A 13,725-nucleotide genomic window follows, 5' to 3' on the forward strand; every position below is an offset into this window, starting at 1 on the left:
AGTTAACAGTTCCTCTTGTCTGTTAATTCCACAAGCATAGGTTTGAGCAAGGAATATTTTGTGATATGCTGACACTGCTGAATATTTAAATAAACTGTTCTAATAATCACCCTGAAGGTCAAAGACGTGTAAGGCATTCTGTCATGTGCACTACAATGTCTTGAAAGCTACTGGGATTGGCTGGAGAAATGATCTATTCCCACGTCTTCCTCTAGGTCTTCAGCTCAGTTAGCCTAGAGGAAAAGGCTGCTAAATCTGCATTTTTTTTTTCCTGTTCATTTTATATTCTGACTGATATCTCAAGGTGTCATTTCTTCCTTCAACCAAATCTTCAGAAAAGCTGCTCCCGTTGTAAAACAGAAAATTCAAATTGTAAAAGCTGCCCCTGGAAATGCCGTGTGTCCTCAAAGCATCCTCATGCAGTTAAACAAGCAGGTGCATACGAAATAAAGTTGTCATTGCCTCAGTGAAAGAAATCTGTCCATGGCAGGAATGAGAATGGTCCTTTCATGTATCTGTTTAAAGCAGACCCACTTTTGAATATTCAAATAACTGAGATCATATTCAGGGTTTGCTTGCTGCTGTCTTTCTCTGAGCTGCCCTCAAAGATAGAAGGGAAGATGAATTTTGGAGGTTTCCTCCTTTCTACTTCATGGGAATTCATACGCTAAGTGATTATTTCTCCATCTCTGGTGAGTGATTTGCTAAAAACTGCAGTCCCTGTTTTCAGTGCTCAAACTTAAGTTTGTTAGCCTGACGCAGGCTCTTTTTTTAGGGAGACTCTGACAGAATAGTAACATAGTTACTGTAGTTATATCATCCTAAAGACAGACTTCTGCTCTTCCAGGGGAACAAAGAAACAAAGAGAACTGTCCTGTCAGAGTAAAGGTCCAGTAGCCTGTCCTTGAAAGTCACCAAAACACAGGTGCTTCTGAGGGATGGAGAAAAGTCTACAAAGCGGGACAAACACAACATGATGTGCAGGCGTGTTGAAATAGGTATAAAATGCCTTGATAAAACCTGCACAAAGCTTTACCTAGCACTCCTGAACACAATCCTCTATCAACTTAGAGGTCTACATGGCTGAGTCAGTGAAATGAGAGTGAATGAAAATGATCAGAGGCTGCTCTGCACTTTGCAGAGTTATCCTTTGCCACCCCGCCATTTTCCACATGTAATATTGTGTGGAGATGCAAAGGAAGGAGTCTAGCCCATCACCGTCTCCTCTCCCCTGTGACGGACGAGGGCATTGTCTATCCACTCCTATGAGATACTGCGGTAAGCGTTCTCCCATAAGAACTCTAGAAAGACTAGGTATCTTCACTATAAGGCAATTTCTCTTTTTTCTCCAACGATCAAACCCCACATATAATAATATAATAAGCTTGCCTCTATTTTGGGAAATCCCATTCTGCCAATGCGGATATGCTGCAGGACCACGCAAGTGAGAAACGGTTCATTTTCTGAAAGCTGAATACTGGGAGGACTGGAACTGTGAAGGTCTTTGTATCAGTTATGATTTTTAATTTCTTCTTATGAAATACAATAAAAACCCCACTAAATACTACTGCAAGTACATTCATCGGATGGTTAAGTAGCAGATACTTTAAGAAATGTATTTAGACATTTTCTTCAACATGTACTCTCTGTCATGGGGATAAGGCTGCCTACACCAGTCTGCTGACAGCAGAAGTTACCTACTGTTAGTACAAAGTCCGTCCATGGGTGTCACGATAGTGATACTGATGTTTCATTAGCAATTTTTGTCGCCAGAGGTAGCCAGGGATATGAAAGATTTTAGAAGATTTAATAGGGGGTTTATGCCATGCAGCACAAACAGAAAAAAATAATTCAGTTTTAAAAGCAAATATATCTGGTTTTTGTTTGGTGTTAGCATTGATGCCAACTTCTAGTCAACCTAAAGTAAACAGTAGCTTTTTATAACATCTCCTTTCATTCTTTATGATATTGTACCTATGAAAAAGGTACAACAATATGAATACAATATGAATACATATAATATGAATTCAATACATATAATAATACAATATGAATACAATAGTATGAATTCAGATCACTGAATATAATGAAATTAATTTTCTATGGAGCATCGTGATGATTTAGATCAGCGTACATCCAGTACTTCCTGCCTTCCCTTTAGAATGACGCTGATTGCGTAGGGTTGGCAGTTAGTCCAAGTGTTGAGCAGTCACAACTGTGGGTGCTGCCAGGGACAGCTGTGGCTGCTTGAAACTTCTTCACAGACATAGCAACAAACACAAACATGTCCAATTCTTGGTTAGCAAAATATGCAACACTTCTGTAGGTGTTCAGTGCTTAACAAAGCATTTGAGTACAGCAATAAACTGAAACTCTAGTCAAGGCCTTGGTCTTTGCTTAGTCTCCTTTTGGTTTTCTGAAGAATAAGAATAGTTACTTCATTACTTCACACATGCGCTAAAAATATTTTTTGTTCACATATGCCCAGGTCCGTCAGAAATGAAGATGCTACCTTAAGCTATTATTTCTTTAAAAAAAAAAAATTATCTATATCTACTTTCCACTTAGGGCAAGAATTACCAAAGAGGTATCTCATTCTGAGCAGCATGTGTTCAAGCACTGATATTTCTCAAGTTTCCTGAAATAGAGGAAGCAAATTTGACAATTTTGAGTTTGTCTTCAAAATAAGTCTTGATGCCAAAAGTAAACCGTCCTTCAATTTTGCAGTTCAGCAAAGCAGGGAAGATAAAGGAAATATTTTATGAATGCATCCTTATCCAGTTCTACTAGATTTCAATCTTCCACGCATTCGGCAGGGTAAACTGTTTTGTTACTCATTGAACTCACATCATTTTAATGCAACTTTAATGACATTTTCCTAGCTACTTATAAAAATACTTACTTTCGTCTTTCTGCCTCAAATTTACTCAGCAGTTTGCGGAGACCACCATTCTTAAATCCTTGGACATGTGCTGCCGGGGCTCCCACAGTGATGACATCATACAGAGCATCTGGAAGAGGAACAGAGAAGCACCGAGATTTGCAGGCGCCTACGCATCCACGCTATATATCTACTCTGTAAGATGTGAGGACAAGTCTGTATTATTTCCAAGGAATAATTGAGAATCTGTGTCTCAAGGAAGCCCAAGAGCTAATCAATCTTTTCATAGAGCCACCTGCACACCTTAGGAAGTTTATCTGATTTATTGCTACAGCTAAATTATATGCCACGGTGTAGAACAATATTCTAGCTCTGCAGTTTACAAAGCTGCCAACTAAATTGGCCTTCTGTGCATTTCACTTGATTACTCCTTCCGTTATTTAACTTGTAGTACCGTTGAGATGTACAGATTCATGCATTTTGAAGTCAAAAGAGACTATTATGATGGAATAGTCTGACTGCCTGAATGATAGTGGCTATGGAATTACAGCTAATGATTCCTGCATCAAGCTTATGTCTTCTGCTTGAGTGAAGGCATCTCTTTCTTTTTTTATTAAGACATCTGGTTTTATTTAAAGACTTCAAGTGACAATGAACTCATTGCATTCCCAGAGAAGTTGCTCCAATGATTAATCAGACTAGTAAAAATGTCCACTTCTTTTCAAGTTTGAATTTGTTTAGCTTTCATTTTGAGATATAATTACCAGTTTAATGCTAAAATGAAGAGTTCTGTTCTATGACATCGACTTATAAACACAGAGCAAGTCAGTTTTTTCAGCTGAAAAGGTACCAGAAAGGGAAATAAACTATACTGTTGAAATTCTTGCTGAGACAACAAACTGTTGTTACTCTCTGCATATACCTGATTCTCGTGACATACGGGATGAACTTTTTCTACGAATGCCTGCTTACAGAACTGGAGATGGAACACCTTTTTAAAAGCAGCCTCTCATTTTGTGCCTGTGATTGACTGTCAGTGCAGAGAAAGATTTAATTACATCCCAAAGCACAATAATTACTCCTTCAAAGTTTAAATTTACATTTGCACTAAGCAGTACCCGGTTTGTGTCCAAGCTTACTGGAAGTATAAAAATACAGGTCAGAATGCCTCATTCTGAAAATGTATTTTTAAGAGAAACATCAGAGGATCTTTTCTGTGAAGTATTTTATTCATTAAGGAAGCTTTCCATGTAAATTAAAATCTAATCCTCTCCTAAAATAGAACTTTTCTTGCATTCTGATGATAAATATCCCTAGAAGCAAGAACACTGTACAAAGAATTCACAGTTAATGAACTATGTTTTACTTCCAGAGCTGAATCTCAAAGCATATTTTCTCAAATTGATTTGAACTCTAATGAATTGGTGACTCTTCAATAAAAGGAGAGATGATATAATTTCATTAGCCTAAGGTGAGCTTCAAGATTCTTGAATAGCCCATTATTTCAAGTCTTCATATAGATTTATCCATAATACATAATCTTGGGTTATTAGAGCTCCACCAGCACTCGACAAGAAGTAGTCTTATTGCTTAAAACATCAGTGGCTTTGAAAACTCAGAGATGAACCCACCAGCTTACCTGAATTATGGCTTCTGAATGTGTTTACATATGACTACAGGATAACATTTAAAAGACTAAACTCTGGTGCTTTTTCCAACTCTGTTTTAAAAATAAACAGTGACCTTGCTTATAGCTACTGGAGGGTGGATATACCCAGAAGGAAGTTTTCATTCAGGCCTCTTCTCAGCATGGTCAAGGAGCCACTATTTGAGATAAACACCCCCCCCGCCGAAGAGCTGAGCACCCACCCCATGCACGTGAACATGGGAGAGTGAGGACGGTACGTCTGTGACCCTGGTGATGGGCATAGGCAGTCTCACTCACTCCCACTTTCCAGAGCACAGAACACTGCAAAGACTCCTGAGGAATGCCTTGTGATGTGCTCCACTTACACATCAGTGAAGCTCCTTGTGAAGGACATGCAGTGTCAGCATGAGTGCACTGGTACAGGAATGCTCCAGTAACTCACAACCATCACCCACTTCAGGAACAGACTACTGCTGACAACCCTCTACAGCGGAGACAAGGCTTAAAAACACAGCAGAGCGCCGTAGGAACTGTATCGCATTGTCAGTATGCTCCCCCTGAATTATTAATTAAGAGGTGTTAAAAAAATCCGCAAGCCTTCCATAGGTATTTCAGAATTTGAAGGAAGAAAACACAAAAGATTAGAGTGCACAGAAATAGAGCTTTAAATCAACCATCATTTCACGGTAATTATTCTGACTCAAAAAGATACATTTACCTCCTAGTTACACAAGTGAAAGGCTAACACCAAAAAATGTTACACACTCACCAAAAAATTGAATAATTCCTTCACCATGCAAAAACATAAACTACTTGTTCATCACTCCTTCCCAAATACTACGCAGAGCTTTTTCAACAACCACAGCAACACAGCAGAAGTCCCATAAACCGAAGCTTTATCCAACCACCTTAAAGAGGGGAGGGATTTTTATTTTAAGCGCAGTTCAGTTCTGAATTTGAAGCTACCTGCTTGCCTTCACAGGAGGCAGTCGGTGTCTCACACTGGCCAGAAGCAAAATAAAATAAAATTTTTTTCAGACCACCAGATTTATTTAAAACAAGCACACTTAACATATAAGCAGGGACAAAAGCAAAGCTATGGCAATATACACTTTTAGCTTCTGCAGCACTACGAACAGAGCAAAACGTAGTGTTTACCAAATGGACAGGGATACAGGTATCCCATCATGAAATAGTGCTTCTCTCAAAGCTGTTCCTGCTGCAAGTTTAAACCCCGGTCCTGGTTATATTCCAGGTGCCCTTTGATACATGCCAAGCAAAGCACGAGATGAGAAAGAGCAGCTTGATGTGAAAGACCACCAGAGCGCTTCTTACTCCAGAATGATTAGCAGTTGCTGCACACCGTTCAAACTGTACGTAACTGACACAGGACACAGCTCTTTAGTGCTCATAAAATGAAACTTACTTCAGTGAACAAAACAGGTAAGACAGTGGTTATGTAACCGATACAGAAATCATTTACCCAACCAAAAGCAAATACACCAACAATCTTGAAGTACATTGGGGTATATTGATACTATAGCGCTACCAAAATATCCTAAACATGTTGAGGAGTCCATTTGCCACAGAGAGAAATAAAAAGAGCTCCCCATAACTAAGGTGTCAGTCCTCCAAAAATATGCCTAAGCAGAAATTCCCTGATTTTAATACAAATTTTCTTCTTTATTAACATTTCACTATTTCTAGGCTAAACGCTTAAGCTAAGTTTTCTTAACACTAAGAACACTAACACTCATGTCAGTGGAGTGAACAGTAAAGAAAAAAGGAGAAATATTATAATTTAAACAAAGTTCTAAGTTTAGAAGATGTTTCTAACATTTATCTCTTTCCATACTCTTTTCAATTATGGATTAACCATATGCCACAAGCAAAGTCATTCTGGATGAGAAAGGATAAAATTAATTAAACACTAAACAAAACTCAAGCAGTGTAAAAACTGTGGTTAGTTAAGTGGCATATTTCATCCCACTTGGCAAATAAACACGCAATGCCCTGTTCCCAGAGAATTTTTCTTGAAAAGACATAAATCAAGGTTCCAGTCAACTATAGTTGTTCAAATCTAAAAACACGTTTGACTTAATAAACTTCAAAACATTAGCTAAATTAAAATTTGTGCTGTCATATTGTGTCACTGTAAATCCCCTCTTGTTAAAATGTTTGGAGGCATTGTTGCTTAGAAGAAGAAATAACGGTACATTAAACCAATACAGTGTCTGACAGACAATCAGAACTCCCGGTGTTCCAGCCTGGAAGTGGATGAACATCAGCAGTGCACAAGGTAACACTCCGATAATTATTGTTTGTTCTTACTGTTTTCCAATCTGCTTAGGTGCAGAGTGTATTTATAAGACAAAAACCTTACAGAGTAATTTCCATGCTTCTACAGTGACAGCAAATTTAATAGATCTCAATTTATCAAGGAATTATTCACTGTACTATGATTTGCTCATATGTATCAATATAATCTTTTATCTGTACAAGATGCTGCTAAAATTAGACGCAAGCAGCAGCAACAGAATTCTGTATTGAAGAGAATCACAGATGATGTTACAGAAAATTATCCCCCTTTCCAGACAGTATTAGGAGTTTGCCGTATTTTCATAATCAGTGCCATATTTTCACTTAACACTGAGCAAATGCTTACATGGCACAGGGTAGTGCTGAATAAGCTGATTTAGGCACAAGCAATGCTGGGCTCATCAAAGCTTCCTAAGAAACAGGACTAAGTTTAAGACGAGAGACTAAGTTTAGAAGGAACCTTGTCCTTAACGGAACCATGCAACTCGCATCACCTAGGCTGGCGAGTTCATCCTGGCAGTCTCTGCGAGGAAATGTGTTGAGCTCTATCGCTATCTCTGGTGGCACAGTGGGAAAGAGGAAAAAAAAAAATCACTTTAGAAACCAGATAGGAAAGGCTGGCTTTTACACTACACTGACATTACGGATCACAATGAAAAATTAAGCCGATGTCCTAGAAGGATGTGAATCTTACTGAACGTTGTGCAGTGTGTCACTATGAATCACGACAGTATTAGTTCTGCACTGCTACAGCAGAATATTTTTAACCACGCATAGGTTACCAATACGTTTCAGTGAATATATTTTCTGCATTTACTTATTTGTTTGAACTGTCATAGACACAAAATGAGCACAACACCCCTGGAATTTATTTTTAAATACATAATTAATTTTGTTAACAACTCCTTAGTTTTCCCAGATCTGCAGTCAGTATCCAAAACTTGTGGCTTCGGAAGATGAGGCAGAGAAATCCCTTGCACCGATTTAACTTTGGAGCTGATTCCTAAGTTTCAGCACAGACTCAGGGCTTCTGGTCAGTCTCAGTGGCACTATGTCTGGGTGCAGGTTTAAGAACTTGTAGAGGAATGCAGAGCACGAGCAAGCTGGTCACTTCTTTGATCTCATGATTTCAGCGCGATCTTCTACAGACAGTACCTACTCAGTTGTTCTAGAAACAACAATTCCAAGCAACAGCCAAAACCGAAAGCTGGGGTGTTGCACTGGGAGGCAGACCTGAGAGAATGAGCTCAAACCCTGCAGGAAGGCAGGCAGCTTCCAGATATGTACACAAAACAAAGGCAGGAAACAACCACACAGAAAGTTTCTAGAACCCAATAAACAAAATGAACAATTAAAAACTTTATGCCTGTAAAGCAGTACGTATTTTTAAATAGTGAACGTGGAAGTTTGATTTTATTTTAAAAAACAAAACAGAAAAACCCAACAACTACCAAACAAACCAAGCAACAATCATACAAGAAACCCTCTGTATCAAGTCATACTGCATAATTTTCTTTAAGTCATCTTACTTCCTGTGATATTAATTTCTCCTCAGCATTCTTCTAAAGCCATGTAAGACCAAAATGCACATAAATTTACTAAAAAAAGTTAATCAATTTAATACTATTACTTTCGATGCTTTTTACCTGTAGCATCTTTACGTCCCCCCATAAAGTCATAAAGACTATTGCCACTGTCCTACCATTAAGCGAAAAATTCAAAACAAAAAATACTCAACTCAAACAGCTCTAGTGTGGTTTTAGGGCTTCATTCAAAAGCATGTCCACCTAATGTTGATCTTTGAAAATGGATATATAAATTAAATATATAAATTAAGATATTTATGTCTTTAAAAGGGCTAAAATGGAAACCACACCTCTTAGCTGCAAGTTTAATTGTACTTCACAGCAAACTGTGTCATACTTGGGGAATTCGCCACACAATGCACTTTACCTTTCAATCGAGGACTGTGCACGTGCATTCTCTGCAGATGAAGATTTATTGGGATGAATTCTAATGTCTTTTCTCCTTTGCTACAGCTTGATTTGAAGGAAGAACCTGAAAAACAAAAGTTTAAAGAATCATTATCTTAAGCACCCAGCAGATGTTTTGTCGTCTTTTTAATGCAAGGACAACTCTTTTATGTTAGGAGTTTTCTTAATTTATTTTTAATGTGTAATAGTATATTAGGAAAACAACGGTTCACTAACAGACTCAGCATGTATCCATATTGGAAGCAACAAAACAGCTTTTAATTCACAAAACAATCCAATTTTTTATTCTAGGTGATAGACATTTTTTTCCTGCTGTCTGAAATCGGTCTGCAGTCTGCTGGAAACAAAGTCACAGCTAATGTGCATTATGTTTGTTCTGTGCTGAACAGAACAGGGGCACAGAGCTATGATGGTACCACATTTTCATCAAGCAACACATTTTCTTCAAAGAAAAGCACTACATTAACCAGGCTTCGCATTCTTCCTAGAAAGAAACAGAAACCAGTTTAAGAAAAGCCTAAGTTAGTTTTCTTTCTCAAAGGCAGAATCATAAAAAGCACACCACTCTGGAAAAAAACCCTGTCGTTATATACTTCAAAAGTATGGGATTACAAGTAACTCCACGGTGGTACAAAGGAATGTAATTAAAGCCTAATGTACAAAAACATAATTTACCTGGAGATATTTGATGCAGCATACATATATAAAAGGGTGTAGATTAATAAAGAGAGGTGGTCCTACCTTCTTTGGCTCAGGGAGCCAAACATTTACTTAGACCATTTTTTTCAGCACCCTATCATTTTGCCAACTATTAATCATCTGGACTAAAATTCTTCTGATTCAGATAGGAACAATAATAATAATTAAAAAAAATCTTTGGAAAGGTTCAACCTTCTCTTGTAAAAACAAACAAAACAAGAAAATAAAGAGATATTTGAAATTCTTCCTTTAGATTTGCTCAATAAAGATTTGTTCGAGGTTATGTGTTGAAACTGCCACAGATTCCAACAGCACTAAGCCTTGAGCCTCCCAGTGCAAATCGCTTTGCCAGAGGGCACTGACCACGCTCCAGAGCAGCCAAGCCTGTCTAGTCTGCTACTTAAGCTTAGGGACTTATGATCGTAATTTCATAAAGATTAAGAGCAAAGGTAGCAAGAAAAGCATCTGACAGGAATCAAGGAATCAGATTTGATAGGAAACCTGGGGATGCAGGCTGAAACCAGGAGTCACTGATGAGGAGGAACAGCAGTGGGAAACCTGCATCTGGGAAGTGCAGAAACAAAATTACGGGAGCAGTGAAGGGAACCGAAACTGTATCAGAAAAGATATGGGAATAGTGCAGATGAGGAGATAGTAAATTATCAGGAAAGACAACAGAAAGGGGGCAGGTTATTTATGAGAATTCAGATGAGACCAAGATCAAAGCCTAAGGAATGCTGACTGGATCTGAGACAGGGAAACACTGGCAGACTAAGAGGAGAGTAAAATGACAGCAGATTAAAAGAGACAGGCAGAAGCAGGAGGGACAAGAGGATAAAAGCCTGCTCGCCCTAGAGTACACTTCTGTCCTGAGCTGGAGCAGAACGCATGCAGCACTGCCAAGTAGTTACTCCTGTTTTCAGAGAACTGTGAAGCAAGAATCCCTTTCTGCCCAGTGCCAGAAATATACGGGATAACCACCGCCCGCTGCTATCAGCTATTCTGCTTCCTCAGGTATGAGAGATCCATGTAGTGAAATTAGTATCTCAATCTGCGTTTGACAATATCACCCATATGACAAAACTAAATTTCAGTAGTTTGTTTGCTTTTAAATAACTTTGTAAGTTGTAGTTAAGGACCAAGAAAACTACTGTCTCAAAATAGTTGTTGTTATTGTTGTTGCAAGATGCAACTATTCATGTCAGGAAATACCAGAATACAGATGCAATCTTTATCTGACGTCCACTTGAAGAGGAACTGTGAAATAGATTTCAATGCCCTATCAGATACTAGCTTTCTCCAGCTCACTGAATGTTTAGGGTCTTTGCTGCTCACTGTAGAAGCAGTGATTCAGTATTTCGCTTCCAACTTTTACTTTGGCGTCTGGATTCAGATATACTGCTCAAGCCTCCCCCAGAAACAGGATTATTGATTTCCTCAGACCTGTCTACTGCATGCATCACTACAGTTTCTACGGGCTTTACAAATATTTATAGAATAATTTTAACTGGGTGAATGAAAGGGTTGTAATTTTTTCCATTCCAATGGCAGAGGATAAATTAAGGTCAAAGCATTTAAGAAATAGTGCATCAGTATGAGATACAGGAGGATCTCATTCTGCAGAGCACACATTATAATGCAACATCACATCATTCCATTTTGGAAGCACAGCTCTCACTGAGCTCAATTACATCCCTAAGCACCGAGTAGTTCTGCAAAACAGCTTGTATCTATTGCCAGGCTTCCAAAAAGAACACCACACACTAACCATTTGGGAAGTTTGACTTGCCTAGTGTCACATAGGAACTTTGTGACAGAGGCAGGGAAAGTGTCCAGTTTTCCAGAGCAACATTCAACTGCCTTAACCTCGATTGTCTTTTCTTCAGGACTGGAGGAGTAACAGGATTTTCAGTTTGATGACTAAAACGGAAAAAAAAAAAATCCAAGGAGGAAATGTTACCTAACCCATTTAGATCCCTGTTACTCTGTTTCCCTGAAACAAAAATACTTGGCATTCTCTAAAATTCTCTAAAATTTTTGAGGATAAAAGTGTTTGCCAAAACAGCTCAAATTCAAAATAGTCTTAACTTTGTTAAGTCTCCATTTTCAGTAAATATGCAGCTAAACCAAAATTGCTGTCTAACACCAGCGCAGTCTCCCGACACTTTCAATCTTAAAAAGAAATTAAGTGGTCTACTAGCAACAGCCTTCTCCATAAATTCCACAAATAACTCAGCTGAGTGTGAAGCATCTCTCAGAAAACCCAACATGGGATTGTAGAGGAGGAATGTGGGAATATTTGGGGGAAAAAAACCCCAAACAACCTACGTGCAGATGCTATATCCCCTTTTGTACACTGCTTATGAGTGGATAGAATCTTTCCTAGGTGCTGATACAAAATTATTTCTGACAATTTTGCATCTGAGACCAGGTAACAGAAGCCTGATCTGGTTTAGAAAACCAAACTTGTCGAGTTCTTAAGCAGAAGTACTGGTGATCAGGAGCTACTCCAACCGGGAGAGGTGCCTGTTCCTGAGCAGATCTGGATCTCCAGCACAGGGCACAGCTAGTCCAGAGCACTGCAGTTTTGAAATTGTTTCAGAATGGTGAGAACGGCTTCAACCCAAATTTGGACAACTTGCTGACTAAGATAAAGCAAGGAGCCTAAAGCTTAAAAGTACAGTTTTAATGTCTATTTTGGAAAGGAAAGATTCGTGTCTCACCTACTAAATGCAGTAGATTCTTTATAAAAAAGGTACACACGCCCAATTCTCTATAAGAAGAAATTATCCTGCTATTTTTCATTGTATATTAAACTAAAACCTGATTGCTCCATTTCTCAGTACACAAAAAACAAGTTTTGTCTGACTATGTAGAAAGCTACAAATAACTAAGACGATGCTGCAAAATCTCCATAAATATATACCGGGTATTATCATCATTTACCTCTGTTTTTACAAATATTCATAACCATAACGTATCCCTTTTCCAGAAATATTCGAGGTTGCAAACTTAGGTACACGTAACGCAGAGCGCAGCGTTTACCTCACACGCACCGCTACTGCGGTGCCTACACACACAGCACACAGAGCCGTGGGAGTAAGGCCACAGTGGGAACAATGGTGAGACTGGAGAGCGAAACAGCATCGTGAGCAGTAACGGCAGCACAGTCACTGAAAACACCTGTTTGAGATGGTGATTGTAAGGGCTGCTGTCAGACATCTGGTATCAGCAAGGCCTTTGTGTTAGTTCAGAACAAATGTGCGCATTTTCTTCCGGAACATCCCAAAACCTGAAGGAGAAGGGGGTTGGTGCACACCAAGCAGGAAGAGGCCGAAAGGCATGCTACACACAGGCAGAAATCTTTGTTTGATCCAAATGCAGTGTTATTCAGGAAATAATTCCAACAGCCTCACAAAACAGAAAAGAATTATCGTAAGTTCCTTGAAAAATTTGTCAACAATCACATGAAATGAAATTCGAAAGAAGAAATAATTTGTTCTGCAGTCTTTTCTTGTTCTTTTTATGAGTCAAAATTACTACAGCGGGAAAAGACCAGCTGCCTTTTCTGCACATTTGTCACTGATGGTGTCTTATTCCACTGGCATGCCAGTGGACACGTGACAGTCCCTGACCGCAGGACTCTGGCAGATATTAACTGAACAAGCTCCCAGTGCACATCACAATATAACACTACCATCTCCACAGGAAAAAAAAGCAAGGCACCACATACTGGTATTTTCTGGACTGAGGACAGACTGCCCATCCCATATTATTTTAATCCTGTGCCCATGTTTGCCAGAAAAACAATGGCAAGTACTACATTGAGGGTACGCACAGCATAGCTCGGTGCTACTGTTATCCTGCAGACTTAAACGCAACAAGTCAGTTTTCAAGAAAAACAGACAAACTACCTCTGAGGCTGGTTTCAACTGGCAGATGGAATTCAATACTAGCAGAGCAGTGTATTCAAGGGAACATGCAGTTAAAACACACACACACACACACACACACACTCATCCAATTTTTTTTGGCTTCTGTGTAACCATGTACCATGTTACACGTGGTGTGAAAAACTGCCGGAGTACGTGAAAACAATTTAGATGAGGAAATAGAGCACCCGTGAGTATCTCAGAAATACAGCAATCACAAATATTTTTATGTCTTATTCATGCTGAATACAC

General features: G+C 38.9%; 1 protein-coding gene across 1 annotated transcript in view; it reads right to left on the reverse strand.

Moving 5' to 3' along the window:
- Positions 1-8,739: 8,739 nt before the first annotated feature.
- LOC104500276 (type II inositol 3,4-bisphosphate 4-phosphatase-like) overlaps positions 8,740-13,725 on the reverse strand; it is a gene marked incomplete at its 5' end in the record, with an annotated part of 24,614 nt that continues 19,628 nt past the window's right edge. Inside the window, one exon of the mRNA XM_010143893.1 lies at positions 8,740-8,906. Coding sequence (XP_010142195.1) covers positions 8,740-8,906 — 167 coding nt within the window. The remainder of the gene's footprint in view (positions 8,907-13,725) is intronic.

Source organism: Buceros rhinoceros, unplaced genomic scaffold, assembly GCF_000710305.1.
Source record: "Buceros rhinoceros silvestris isolate BGI_N320 unplaced genomic scaffold, ASM71030v1 scaffold37199, whole genome shotgun sequence".
NCBI classification, from domain to species: Eukaryota; Metazoa; Chordata; class Aves; order Bucerotiformes; family Bucerotidae; genus Buceros; species Buceros rhinoceros.